Source organism: Zalophus californianus, chromosome 11 (genome assembly GCF_009762305.2).
Source record: "Zalophus californianus isolate mZalCal1 chromosome 11, mZalCal1.pri.v2, whole genome shotgun sequence".
Taxonomy (NCBI): Eukaryota; Metazoa; Chordata; class Mammalia; order Carnivora; family Otariidae; genus Zalophus; species Zalophus californianus.
The window spans coordinates 71,198,007-71,213,374 of NC_045605.1; the positions used below are offsets into that span (position 1 = coordinate 71,198,007).

Consider the following 15,368-nt stretch of genomic DNA (forward strand, 5'->3'; position numbering starts at 1 on the left):
TTTAAATATATCAACGTTCTATGCATTTAAAAAAATGAATATAAAAGATCAATTCCAAGTTTTGTTTTACTTACCAACCTCTGCCATTCCACCTCACTGCCTGAACAATATTATCAGCTCTTCGGATACTCATTCTTGCTAAGTAAAAGGATATTTCTTCTCTAGCCGGATTAATAATCAACTTTCTAGATAGTTCATTTGTAATTCTCTTCTGGTTAACCCTTAGCATTACAGCAGTCTGCCCAACTCATGCTAATCAATTTATGAAGCAGGAAGAAAAGGGTGAAATTCAATCATGCAGATAACAAATGGAAAATAAAAATGAGGGACAGTTCCGATTAGGCACAAAACAATGAGCCTTACTTTCTTACACGAAAAAGTATAAAACTTTATGTTAGATATTACAAAAGCACTCAGGTCATAAACACAAGAAACAAGATACATGAAGAGAGAAATATAAGAGGCTTACAACACACCAGTCCAGTGCATATCAGCCCGTGTTTTTCTGCTTTTATTTACATGCAGATAAATACAAATCAGCTCTGGGCTGGGAGATACATTTTTCTCTTTCTAAAACGTCTAACTTTCAACCCCTAGCCACTTCCCCTCTCAACAGTTGTAATACTTGATCCCTCATCCTTCGGTAAGTGCCATCTCAGGCTTTATGGCAATTTTCTCAAAATGTGATCTATAAACACTTGCATTAGAATAATCTGGGTGCTTGTTCTGAGGCTGCCCCACCTCAGAAATCTGAAGCACACAGGTGATTCTTATGTACACTAAAAGTTTGAGAGCCACTGCTCTATGACCACTTCTGACCTCATCTACGGAGACTCCAACACAATCCTTTGGGACTCAGAATGAAATCAATTACTCCTGCTGCTAGTCTGACCTTGACCTTTTGCTTTGATTCTAATAACTAGGATTCTACCTTGCTTTCCTGTATCTAAATACAATAGTCCATCTAAGACCATGACCCTTACGTGTTAATGGCAATCTTTCACCGGCAGTCTACTCAGAAACTGGAATCTGTCCTTTAATTACACTCAGTGTCTATGGTTATGGTGGCCTATCTGCCTAAATTTCTAACTACCACTTGTCCCAGATCTTTCTTGCTTTGTCTGCCTTATGAAACACTTTAATCTCCTGTTTTATGCCTTTCTCTGCATACATGGACTTGGCGTTCATTGTCCAATCTTTTAGCTAATGCATTTTGCCTGCTATATTCACTTTCTTCCAAGGCTGTTCAGATCTCAGCGGACCTCTACCGGTCTGCTCTATGCCTGTCATGATGGAACAGAACTCGCTTAGTCATGTCTAGAGCTGGGAAATGAACAATTAGCTACGGGGACAAAAAGACAGACATGGCAGCCATTGGTTTCACAAATTGCTACAAAAGTTCATGTTCGTAGTCAGAATAAAGGAAAAGATAATGACTATGAGGGGGACAAGGGGATGGACAAAATGGGTGAAGGGGAGTGGGAAATACAGGTCCCCATTTACGGAACAGATAAGTCATGGGAATAAAAGACATAACATAAGCAAAATGATATTTTAATAGCACTGTATGGTGACAGATGGTAGCTACATTTGTGTGGAGCATAGGATAATGTATAGAGCTGTTGAGTCACTATGTTGTATACCTGAAACTAATGACACATTGTGTGTCAACTATGCTCAAAAAAAAAAAAATTAAAGATACTGACTATGAAAACAGAACCAGGGAAAGCTAAAAAGTCCTTGAGAACTAGAATAGTACCCTAAGTAAAATAAAGTGAAAAAAATTTTAATTCTAATCATTTGCTTATATTGTCATGGAACCTATTAAGAAAGGTCAACAGAACAGTGATTATTTAATGTGGAGAGAAGGTTTAAGTAAGTAAAAGAAAAACAATACTGGACTAATAGAACGCTGAAGACTTGGATTTCTCATGGCCTCTATAACTTCCTAGATTTGTGATGTAGATTAGGTCTCTTAACAGTTTTGTGCCTCAGTACCTCAAAAGGTACAATAAACCATGCGCTGTGTGTCTAGGATTATTCTGATAATTAAACAAGATCATATTTATTAAAAAGCTTTGAAACTATAAATGCCTTATAAATGTAAGGGTTTTATTACAGTTATGTAAATTGCTATTTTTAAAGGTTATAATTAACATCTACCCAAAAACTACCCAAAAAAATATAAAGTGATAATTGTTTTGTTTCATATTATTTTTTTAAGTATTTTTTTAAGTATTATGTTTTCATATTCATTGAAAGAAATAAACAGGAGCTTGTAAAATATCTTTCCTAAGAAAATTTCAGGAATAGGACCAATATCAGTTAGGGCAGATAAGGTAAAATCATCCCAAAATATAAGTAAATAATCAGGTTAACCTGAGTTTGCCCAGGTCAGACACAAACCATAAGAGTCTTACCAGAAGGATGTTTAAATGAGGAAAGGGTTCATTTGGATGGACACTCGTGACATTTCTTATCCAGAACCTTCTCCCTAAAGCTAGAGTTCAGTGTGACTTTGCACAGTGAAAGCTTGGAGCACTTGTTGCAAGACATTTAGACCCAATCCAACATAGTCTAAGATTCAGTCAAGTGCTATGATTTAATTTAGCTGGATAATATGTACATATTAACATTCAGAAGACAGAAGTCCTTAGCAGGTATGCAAATTGGTTGATGAAAGTTACCTATGTGAAGAAAAAAATGATTGATTCTTGACTTAAAAAATAGACACTTCCATCTTTTCAAGCTTTTTTTTTCTTTTTTAACAATGTGAATATACTTTTTTTTAAAAGATTTTATTTATTTATTTGAGAGAGAGAGAATGAGAGAGAGCGAGCACGAGAGGGAAGAGGGTCAGAGGGAGAAGCCGACTCCCCGCCGAGCAGGGAGCCCAATGTGAGACTCGATCCCAGGACTCCAGGATCATGACCTGAGCCGAAGGCAGTCGCTTAACCAACTGAGCCACCCAGGCACCCCCATCTTTTCAAGCTTTAATAATGCATTCAACAAATATTGTTGAGTACCTATTAAGTTCTAGGCAATGTTCAAGACACTGGGGAATATGAGTGATGAAAACAATAAAAAATTATCTGCTATGTAGAGCTTATATTCCAGGAAATATAAGAGAAAGATGGCCAATATATTTAATAGATATACAAATTATGTACAAAGTTTATAAAGGCTATGGAAACAATAGAATGGCATTAGGGAGATCAGGAATATTTGGAGGGTTGCAATTTTTGTGGGGGGTGGAGGGACAGAGGGAGGAGAGAGAATCTTAAGCAGACTCCATGTCTAGCATGGAGCCAAATGCAGGGCTGGATCTCACAACCCTGACATCATGACTTGAGCCAAAATCAAGAGTTGGACACTTAACCGACTGAGCCACCCAAGGCACTTCTGGAGGGTTGCAATTTTAAAATAGAGTGGTCACTCTGGAAAACAGTATGGAGGTTCCTCAAACAGTTGAAATTAGAGCTACCATTCGATCCAGCAATTGCACTACTGGGTATTTACCACAAAGATACAAATGTAGGGACCCGAAGGGGTACGTGTACCCCAATGTTTATAGCAGCAAGGTCCACAATAGCCAAACTGTGGAAAGAGCCAACATGCCCATCGACAGATGAATGGATAAAGAAGATGTGGTATATATACACAATGGAATATTATGCAGCCATCAAAAGGAATGAGATCTTGCCATTTGCAATGACGTGGATGGAACTGGAGGGTGTTATGCTGAGTGAAATAAGTCAATCAGAGAAAGACATGTATCACATGACCTCACTGATATGAGGAATTCTTAACCTCAGGAAACAAACTGAGTGTTTTGGAGTGGTTGGGGATGGGAGGGATGGGGTGGCTGGGTGATAGACATTGGGGAGGGTATGTGCTACGGTGAGCACTGTGAATTGTGCAAGACTGTTGAATCACAGATCTGTACTTCTGAAACAAATAACACAACATATTTTAAGAAAAAAGAAAAAGAAGAAGATAACAGGAGAGGAAGAAAAGGGGAGTATGTCAGAGGGGGAGACGAACCATGAGAGATGATGGACTCTGAAAAACAAACTGAGGGTTCTAGAGGGGAGGGGGGTAGGGGGATGGGTTAGCCTGGTGATGGGTATTGAGGAGGGCACGTTCTGCATGGAGCACTGGGTGTTATGAACAAACAATGAATCATGGAACACTGCACCAAAAACTAATGATGTAATATATGGTGATTAACATAACAATAAAAAAATTTTAAAAAAATAGAGTGATCAATCTTCGGGGTATTTACTCAAAGAAAACAAAAACACTAATTCAAAAAGATATATGCACCCCTATATTTACTGCAGCATTATTCACAATAGCCAAGATTTGGAAGCAATACAAGTGTCCACCCATAGATAAATGAATATAGATATGGTATATAAATACAATGGAATATTACTCAGTCATTATAAAGAATGAAGTCTTGCCATTCTCAACAACATGGATGAATCAGAAGGTATTATGGTAAGTGAAATAAGTCAGAGACAAATACCATACGATTTCACTTATATGTGGAATCTAAAAAACAAAACAAATGAACAAATATACAAACAAACACAATAACAACAACAAAAGAGAAATGGACTCAAAAGTATAGAGAACAAACTAGTGGTTGCCAGAGGGGAGGTTGGTGGGGGAGATGGGTGAAATAGGTAAAGGGAATTATAACTTCCAGTTATAAAATAAATAAGTCCCAGGAATGAAAAATATAGCCTAGAGAATATGTTCAATAATATTATAATAACTTTGTATAGTGACAGATGGTAACTACACTTACTGGGGGTAAGCATTTCATAGTGTATATAACGGTCAAATCACTATGTTGCACACTTGAAAATAATATTCTATTAGATGTCAACCATACTTCAATTAAAAATTAATTAAATTAATTAAAATAGGGTGGTCAAGGCAGATCTCATTGAGAAGATGACATCTAAGCAAAGACTTGAAGGAAGTGATGACATCTGCTGTGATTCTATGATCATAAAAGTTTTTTTCACCAATTTTTAAATTTTACCACTTTAATAATAAATGGAAGATATCCTTATAAATTAACTTCCATATTTATATTTCATATTATATTATACTCTCATTTTATACTGGTGAAAGTTTCATATTATAACTTTGATATTATAATAGTGAAAGTTAAAACTGATATTTTAATGCTAAAACAAATTACAGTAAACCCATATGATGGTATATAATATGGTAATTAAAAATCATGTGTTCAAAAACTACTAACATGGAAAAATACAATAAAATGATTTTTTAAATACAAAAATGTAGCTATAGTATGATCCAATTTTGATTTTTTTTTCATTTACTCAACATTTTTCAAGTACCTACTATGAGCCATGCACTGTTCTGGACACTGGAGAGAGAGGAGTAAACAAGCTAGACATGTTCTTTCTTCTCATACACACATAGATAAAATACTGAAATGAAATATACCAAAATGTTACTGGAGAGTAAATTTTTTTATTAAAAAATAATAAAGTGAAATTATGGATTATTTTATTTTCTCCTCAATGTTTAAATATAATCCAAAATTTCTAAATATATTCTACATGATTCCAAAAAGAAACTATAGCATTTATATTGATCTAAATATTATGGTTCATATTTGTCTTGGGGTGTCTGTTTGGATAAAGCACAAATTTACACATAATATTCTGTTAAACGTATATTACATTTTTCAATCATAAACGGATTCTTATGTCTCATAACATTTAAAAAAGTTGGATAATATCAGGTATCTTTCTACAGATGCATAAACTAAAAAAAACAGAACAGTTAAGTAATTATAATAATGTGTATGAAAGTGTCTGACACTGTGCCTCGCTCAAGAAATGCTGCAGATTCTGAATGCTATGCTAGTACCTTAAGTACGTCTCTCCCCAGTTATGCTGTGGTTTTGTGTGGAGTTTTTCATCAGGAAAAAATTTTTCATTTGTTTAAAATGAACCTTTAATAGTTATAAAAATCTGATCTGAATCCCAGCCCCCCCACCACCAAATGTTAGATTTATTCCATCTCCCCACAGCCACTAAAATCACCAGTAAGCAAGTAAGACATGTTCCTGTAACATTTCTTCATTCTTCCTTTGATTTCAAGTTTTTATATTTATTTATTTACTTAAAGATTTTATTTATTTGAGACAGAGAGAGAAAGAAAGAGAGAGAAGCATAGCAGCAGGGCAGGGGGCAGAGGGAGAGGGAGAAGAAGACTCCCCGCTAAGCAGGGAACCTGATGTGGGACTCAATCCTAGGACCCTGAGATCATGACCTGAGCTGAAGGCAGACGCTTAACCGAGTGAGCCACAGAGGCACCCCAAGGTTTTATATTTAAATACCATAGCAAATGGCATCTATTTGTCTACTGCTAACTAGTTGAGTTATCTTGGGCAAGTCACTTCAACTTTCTGGTCTCTTCTTATTTTTCAAATATAAGAGTTGGACTAGATAATCTCAAAAGTCCTTAAATTCCAGAGTTTCATGATACTATTATTTCAAGTCTACAATAAATTAAAAGAACACAGCTTCTCAAAAAAAAAAAAAAAAGACAAAAAGAAAGGCTATAGCAATAAAGACAGTTGGCTAGAAAAAATAAGAACACAAAGACCTGGGATTAAAAGAAAATTTGAAATTCTCCCCAATCTCCTGGACCAAGTCCAGTTTCAATTATACAGGGGTTGTTTGGGGACAATAGAGAGCAAGAAATATGAAGGTTCCTTTGATCATCAAAAGATGATCCTTTTGCTTAAAATGATAGTGTTCCTATACTCTCTGTGGTTCAAAACACACACACACACACACATACACACACACAAAACCACAACCACAACCAAATATTTTAATACTGATATGGAAGGAAAACAGAAGCCACTCATTTTGCTGAAATAAAAGTATTTCAAACCCAAAGAGGGTGATTTGGTTTTGAGGATTTTTATAAAATAACACTGTATTCAATCCTTTCCTATCACCTCCTCTGTAATACAAAACGCCAATAGCTCTTAAAATGGTAGCATTTTTTTATGTACAGAGAGAAAAATTTGTGTTGCTATTGCAGCAACATCTAAACAGTTTCCTGTAAACTTTCTGTGATGGAAGTCATAGAATTTATGATAAAACCCTGTAGAGTGGTGAAACAAATTTCTTTCATATTTATCATTCATTTTATTCAGTGTGCATTTGAAGGAAAACCTTTTAAGAACACCAATAATGTGAGAAAACTACAACAACTAAATTTATTGTTAAGTATCACATCACTGGTCCTCCTGGGAATTCAGCAAGAAAGCTTAAATCACATTTCCTAACACATTGGAGAGGTTCCCAGAGATGTGATGGCCCACAGAGGCAAACCATCCAAAGCACACTGGAATCTCAGAGATGGTGACAAAGAAATACCACTTTGTTTAATAAAAGCAAATTGAAGTTACCCTTTTATTTCTTCAAAACAAAGTACAAACTCTCTCTTACCCCATTTTTCTCCTTTCCTTGCCCTGCCCCCTCCTGTTTCACCTGACTAAACTGTAGGTATTTGTTCCATCACCTGACTTAGGGGCTGGCTAGAAATATTAGAAAAAAACAATCTACCATTGTTACATGAGACAACAACCTTTCATGTCCTTGAAGCTCACCATGACCTTTCATCTTTCCTATCCCCAGTGGTCTCTCCTAACAACTAAAACTACACTCAGTTGGGCTGAATTCCAGATTGTCATAAAAAGAACCCTGTCCTTTCAAAACAAAACCAATTTTTACACCAAGGTGGGGGAGAAACACAAGTCCATTGTTCCCTCACAGATGGAAGTTGGAGTTACTAAGGCAACTGCTCTAATCCTCCTTTTTACCACCTTTTTCACATCACTGGCCTATCAAGTATGCTACCTTTTAACTCATAAGCTCAAAAGCTGGTAGTCTAACTGGCTGCCCTAATTAGCTACGATTTTCACACTACAGACAACATGATGAGCTAATCGAAATTTGCAAAATAATGACGTACCTCCAGCAAATATTCCTCCTCCTGAGGCCCAGTCTTAGAATAACAATAATGAGACCATTATTAGAGAAGGGCATTAAAATGCTGCACTGCTGCTAAACAGAGAACTTAATTGTTCTGGTCTTGTCCATTGAATCAACAACCTATTGTTGTGGACTTGAAAAATAAAGGACTGGAGAATGGGTGCCATGATGATTGGTCTGTGCGGCCATACCGGCACTCTGTAGAATTGTTTTCTTTTGAAACTCTTGATGGACTAGTAGTTTTGTTTAAAAGTAACATAAAAGGCGATTGTCTGGATAAAAAGTCCTATTTATTGAAATCCTTAGAAGCAGTTGCATGGATTTGTTCGTGACCCCTGAGATAAAAACATAGTGACCATAATAACACCATTTGTAGAGAGCCCTGTTACCACTGCCTACAGTAACATAAGATAAGAGACAGTCTTTTCTAGCTACTGTAGGAAGGAAGGAAGTACTTCTGAGCAGAAAGCAAGAATGATAAAAGGTCAAATACTGGATAAAGCTCATTAATCTCTGAAAGGGAGACTTTTAAAAATAATGCTAATTTAAGAATTCTGCACAATTGGTACAGATTCAAGCACATGTAAAAAGGCTCACAGCTCTTTTTCTTTTTTCTTTTCTCACTTTTGAGCTTCTTTCCTTTGCTTAAAAAAAAGGATTAAAATAAAATGATTATTAAATAACTGAAGCAAGATGTCTCAGTATAACCTGGAGAACAAAAAACTCGAAGGTTTCCAGATAATTATTCTTATGTTCATCCCCACTGTATAGCAAAGAATAATAAAATACTAAAGTTAAAGGTTAACTAGTATAGGATTCTTAGCAGTAGAAAAGCATTGTTTACACATTATAAAAGTGTCTTCTCTATGAAGCCACAGTACATGTTTTCTGTAAAGTCAGGTGGATTTTAGTGTTGAACTGTGGTGGGAGGGAGTGTACTTTTATGTTAGCAGGTATTTTTGGATGGGGCTCTGTTTGGTTTTTTTTTTTTTATCAAGTGAAATCTGCATTATATAAAAATGTATTAAATTGTAAATAAGACCTCTTGCTTCATTCAATCTGTGCTTTGCTTCATTTATCTTCATCTTGTTAGGCTAAATTAATTAACAATCTCACTGTTGCACACTTTCTCTTTTCATTACATCAAATAATGGCCCATATACGGAGAAAGCCCTCACCACGGGACTTCTGTAACTCTACTGCTAAGAAGAGTTTCTGTGTATCAGTGCAATGATATTAACTAGATACATTCATTTTATAAGCATTTATCAAATGTACTTTCATTGTTAACAACCAATTAAGCACCTAAACTCTTAACATATTATCAATAGAAAGCTATAAAAAAAAAACTTAGGTAAACTAGAAGTTGCAAGACACTTCAAAAAGGAAAAAATCACATTTTATATCCACAACCAGCTTTCACCATCCATGTCACCCAAAATCAGAAGAAACAAATGCAAATTTGGCAGGTATGTTTTCACAGATACAACACAACATTGCATAAAAGGTTTAAAAGACACGCCCCAAGCTGTTCTGTTCCTTGCTTTGGAATGTCTAACATGTGATAAATTGGATGATTAGAATTTCATTGGTAAATCCCATTATTTTAAATCTATAAGAGTGAAATGTGTTAAACTCTTTTGTAAGTTTTCTTTCAACCTGAAACACTGTGGCATCTGGAGCTATGCAAATGGACAAAACAGTAAAGCCCTTTTTAATCTTTCCCTGATCAACCAGTGCTTCTTTCTCCAATCACAGCTTTGTGCGTGATATCTTTCTGCTAGCATTTCTTATTTAATTAAAACAGACACTGACAGAAGGACATGGATTAGTACTGTAATGATGCATTTACTTAGATTAATCGGAGGCTCCTTTTAGAGTAATGGCTTAAACAAAGAACAAAAGGAAATTGTTATGAAACAGCCTTTTATCCCAGGCAAAGGTCGCATTATGAGGTTTTTAATTTTGTCAGCTTCTGTTATACTCTGCCTTGCTAGTGGAACATGAGAAGTGCTTTTACCCCCAATAAAGCCAGTTATTATAAAAACAGCCATTAAAGCTGCAAATTAAAATGTCTGGTTTTAAAACAGGTTACTTAGCTTTCAGAATCCTCTAATTAGCATGTTGTGCATTGTTGTGAGGAAAAGAAGACTAAAATGCTAATGACCTACCGCCAGGTGACCACACTGCTGTGCAAAATAATAAGGACCTTTCCAAGTAATATCAGGAATTAACCAAGTACAGTTTCCCCCATCTAGCACCTCTTCTCTGAGTACTGATCAGTAATGCCCAGCCTCTGTCCAGGGACTGATTCTCAGCCCTCTACTTATTATATACTCACTAAAAAGAAGACTTCGTTCTACCACAAAAGAAAGTGAATGAAATAGCAATAGAGAGTCTGAAAGTAAAAAAGACAACAGTCATTTGATGTCAAAGCACAAAGAAAGAATTAAAGCACCAGGCCCCTAACAAAACTACCTCATTGCCTCTTTCATCCAACACCCACCCCTTTAATAAGTTGAACTTTTAGAGTGTAAATGGAGTTAAGATTTGAAAGCTCAGTCTTCATTCACAACATTCACTTTTACACTCTGTTGTTTTTAAATGGCCTAAAGTAAATCTAGTTTGCCTTTTTTGAGTCTCATTTTTTCCATTTTACTGACTCCACTCACCACCAACTCTTCTTCCCAGTCAAAATTCACTCTTGACAAGGACATATTGGCTTTGTGTTTCTTGCCACATGAATTTAACTTAATTACTTGGACTACTTGCATTCTTTGCCTTATCTTTTTTTTGTGGACTGAATGACTCAGTGCCCTGTGAGGCTAACATACATTAGCTGAAAATATAGACTGGGTGGAGGTTCCTAAATCGACCCACAACGAAAACATATTTCACTTTAAATCAAGTCTCACACAAGTATCACTGAGAGGCTAGCTCTAGGAATTTCTTGAAATCATGTTCATGTTGTCACTGAAACAGCAAGAAATCACTGGGAGTCATCTGCGATATTTGCCCGGTTGAGTCTTTGTTAAAAAGAGGTTAACTGAGGTTGTATCAGTTATCTATGGCCACAAAAATGCTTCAGGTTCGACCACCCTCAAAACTCACTGACTTAAAAAATAAGCATTTGTTTGGCTCATATGTTTGCAGGTCAGCTGGGCATCTCTTCTGCTTTTAGCTGAGCTCACCTACGTGTCTTGCGGTTGGCTGGCTTTTGGCTGATCTAGGATGGCTTTGGCTGGGATAACTAGAGTAATTCAACTTTGCTCCATATGTTTCATTCTCCATCAGACTAGCCCAGGCTTGTTCTTCTCATGGTGACAGAAAAGAGCAAGAATGTGAACAGAAATGCACAAGTGCTTTTACAAACCTCTACTTGTATCACATTTGCCAACATCCCATTGGCCAAAGCAAGTTAAATGATGGATCCCAGAGTCAAGAGGTGAGACAGAATACCCTTCTACAATGGAAGGGCACTGTAAAGTTTCATGGCAAAGGTCATGGATACAAAGAAGGATGAAGAAAAATTGGGGCCTTTAAAGCAATCAATCTTAGCAAAGAGGTCAAAGTCATTTTGAGGATTCCCAAAATTCTTCAGAAGAAGTTTCTGTTTTGTTCCATTATCACTAATATAGTCTAGATAACTACTCAAAACTGATATCACTTTTATTTTAATAAGTGACAAAAACTCTTTAAAAAACAATTAACAAACAACTCCACCCCCCCATCTTCACTGATTTCCAATTTAAAAACTGCAACCATAAAGCTGATTCTGAAATATGACCCATACATTTTCACCATTTATTTTGGCTTACTGAGCTCACTTCGGCAACACATATACTAAAATATTTTAGCTTACTGACCTCTTATGAATCGGTTATTCCTTGATAAAAGGCTTCAAAACTACAAACTTTGAGTCTCAGAAGGCTCCCTCCTACAGAAGCAGCTAAGTTTGAGGAAACATCTAATGGATGCTGGGTCCAGAATTTTGTCACCCTATCTCAGAAAGTATTGACAGTTCCAAACCACAGAATACCAGTAAACAGTATATTGCAGTCTTTCACCATAGCAGACATAGCTGAAATAGCAGTGTTTTAAAAAAAAATTTTTTTTAAGCCCAGCCCTTATCACTCAAATCCCTATTGTTCTTCCAATACCTCTGACAGTAAAAAAGAAAAGCAAAGAACATTTTTGGCCTCACAGGGCTACATGATAGAGGGTGTCCTAATTTTAAACTCTGCAAATTTCTCTGTTTAGGACCATATGAAACAGAAGATCAATGAGGAAAGTATTCATGGTGGCTGCATGAATTTCAAAGAGTTAATATGACAGAGGCCCTACACAGAGTTTTAAGGAGATACCTAGCACCAGTTACTAGTCTTTCCACTCAGATACACTCATCCAGCAGGAGTAGGAGTGATTACTGGGCAGAATTCCTAAACCCTGTGGCAAAGGAAATACTATCCTATATAGCACCACTCAACAATTATCCCTGTGAGCAATTAAAATAACCAGTAAAGTGGGTCTCCAAAAGGAGCCTTCAGCCATTCCTTCATTTGAGCCAGCACTGACAATGAGGGCTGCCAAAGCTGGCACTAACACCCAAAGAACAAGAAAGAAAGGCCAGCAAAGCTCAATCCTGCATCCAAAGATATTAAGAAGGAAACTAAATGACATAGAGAAAACTATCTTAAGAATTACCCAATTAATGGAGAACAGAAAAAAAATCACATAATAATATGGTTTTTAAGTTCTTTTTACTTTCCACATCCCTTTACAACTTATTTCAGTAATAATTTGTTTTAAAGTGAAGTCCTAAATTATTGTTTGCCTTTTATAAACAAGGATGATACCTGGCAAGAATGCAACTTGCACTGGTTTTCTAATGTTTTGATCAACCAAATCGTCTCACCTGGTCTTTAGCAAGTATCACTCATTAGATCAGTGATCCAAAGCCATAGAACAGAGCAAAGCTAATAGGTCCATATAAGAATCAAGACAAGCATTGTGCCCTCATTAACACTAGGTTCTAAACAGACAATGGGCCCATGTTCAGAGAGCTGTACTAATTCTTCTCAATAGAAGCAGCTTGGATTTAACTCAAATTTTCCTTTAAAAGTCTCTTTGCTTTGACAGAGAGGCAAAAAGAAAGAGAAACAAAAGCACCTGGATATCAGAAAAGGCTTCAGAGAACAAGGATGAAAAAAGAAAGCTTGAACTCCCTAAGAACAATCATCTTTGAATATCCGATACCTGGTGCATAGTAGGTGCAAACTTAGGGGCTTCTGTAGGAGGGAGCCTTCTGAGACTCAAAAATTGTGTTGAATTAAATTGTGATACCTTTAGAACAGTAAGAACAGAAAAAAGTCAGCACCTCTTTTGTAAGAAATCGTATCAGTAGTCATATCAGATACTCAGAAAGGCCAAACTTAAAGAGTTCCTAACATTTGTGAACTATTTTTTATAGGAGGCAATGAAATTAAACATAGGTCAAATTACATATAGACTCATACCCACTCCCCAGATTTTTTACAGACATAAAAACCTGACTAAAATTAACTCCCAGGAGAGTCTTGGAGGAGGAATGATGTCATAAATGGCTTAATGCAACCAATGGGAAAATTGTGGGGCCTGGAGAAGAAGCTCTAACCTTGTACCTTTCAAGGGCATTAGGAACATAAACAGACTAATTAGAATGTTTTTACATTTCAGATCATGTGTAGCTTCAACTTTGGTTCAGGAACCTTTTTCAATGTTCAGTTAACGGTTTCTCCAGTGACCAATACCTTCCCTAACCAATGTCATCAAACTACCCTCCTCTTAATCCTAATTGATCATACCACAGGCCTGACAATAAATATTCAAAGATAAAGACCAAAATAATTACACACCATGACAGAGACTTATAGAAGTAACCTCCACACTTTACCAACATTTTTTCTATCCTCATCTTCCTACTCCAGTCCCTCCCGTTACCAAAATTTAAAAAAACAAAACAAAACAAAAATGCCATCTTAGGTTGATGTTTCAAAATCCTCTACAGATAAAAATATTTTTCCTCCTAGTTAGAGTTTAAGCTTAGTGCCTCCAGGAGAGGTAATACTATGAGTTCCTCTCACACTAAAATGTATATGACTCCCAAATCACTTTTAATGCTAAAATATCCTTGATTCCAAAACAAAATAAGGATACTATAAAAAGTGAAAATTATAGACTAATCTCATTTATGAATAGAATTTTAAAAATCCTTTAAATATTAACTAATTCTACGGCGTAAATGAAAATCCATCAAGAACAAGTAGGTTTTATCTCAGTAAAGCTAGAGGGTTCAGAAAATCTGCCAATAATGCCCTATTCACAGATTAAAGAAAAATTCTATAAACTTCTCAACAGATGCAAGAGATGCAGAAAAAAAACTACAGAAAACTTCATAGTTATTGGTAAGTGTTAAGATGCATTCCCATAAAAAATAGAAATTATGTCTTCCCTCAGTAAGAGCTTCAGGCTAATTGTAAATATCTCAAGATCAGGAGGAAGACTATCCAAAATAAGACCCAAATGGCAATTCCCTTCCAAAGAAAGACATACAAGGGCTTCCCCCAGTATCTGTATGGGCCATAGCAAGCTCCTTGTGGTAGGAAATGTTTATTATATAACATCAAATGAAAACCAAAGAATACACAATGACATCTATGCTCTGATTACAGTTATATGAAATTAAAAAAAAAAAAAACACGGACAAGGACAGGAAATAAGCAGGTAAAAGTGAAAACAGATGACATACTGTGAATTCTGCATGAGACTTTATCTTTGTTCCTGGCATTTTAATATAAATGTAATAAAAAATTTTAATAACAACAATAATAATAAAGGTCTATGTGACTACTCTAGGATACTATGCTATGAGTGGGTTTGGGCAGGAGAAATAAATAGACAGTGAGTGACTAAAAGGAAAGATCACCATGTAGAAGGGTTATAAGAAGAAGAAAGGAAGGGCTATTAGAAGCAGGTTCTGGGGCACCTGGAAAATTTTAAAAAAAGAAAATAGAGTAAGTTTATGGATTTTATTTTCTTGGGTTAAAAAATACAGTTCTCTGGGGCACCTGGGCGGCTCAGTTGGTTAAATGTCCGACTCCTGGTTTTGGCTCAGGCTCAGGTCATGATCTCAGGGTCATGAGATCAAGCCCTGTGTCAGGCTCATACTCAGTGTGGAGCCTGCTTGGGATTCTCTCTCCCTCTCCCTCTCCCTCCCCCACCTCTCAAATAAATGGGTAAATCTTGAAGAAGAAGAAGAAGAAGAAG

The 15,368-nt window shown here is 36.1% G+C and overlaps 1 protein-coding gene across 10 annotated transcripts in view; it reads right to left on the reverse strand.

Annotated features, from left to right (window-relative positions):
- The window catches only part of SOX6 (SRY-box transcription factor 6), a 652,457-nt gene that overhangs the window by 406,164 nt on the left and 230,925 nt on the right, over positions 1 to 15,368 (reverse strand). The window contains exons 1-2 of one of the 10 annotated variants that reach the window (XM_027580198.2): positions 12,979 to 13,003; positions 5,386 to 5,474 (exon numbers count right to left, since the gene is read on the reverse strand). The exons of 4 other annotated variants lie outside the window; for them this stretch is intronic. Coding sequence is in view for 2 of the 6 variants with exons in the window: in XM_027580193.2 (XP_027435994.2) it covers positions 5,382 to 5,395 (14 nt within the window). In the remaining 4 variants the exon portion in view is untranslated. Of the gene's footprint in view, positions 1 to 74; positions 140 to 5,381; positions 5,475 to 7,517; positions 7,714 to 12,978; positions 13,004 to 15,368 lie in introns of those variants that run through there. 5 more of the 10 variants (XM_027580199.2, XM_027580193.2, XM_027580194.2 and 2 more) reach the window with 5 other exon arrangements.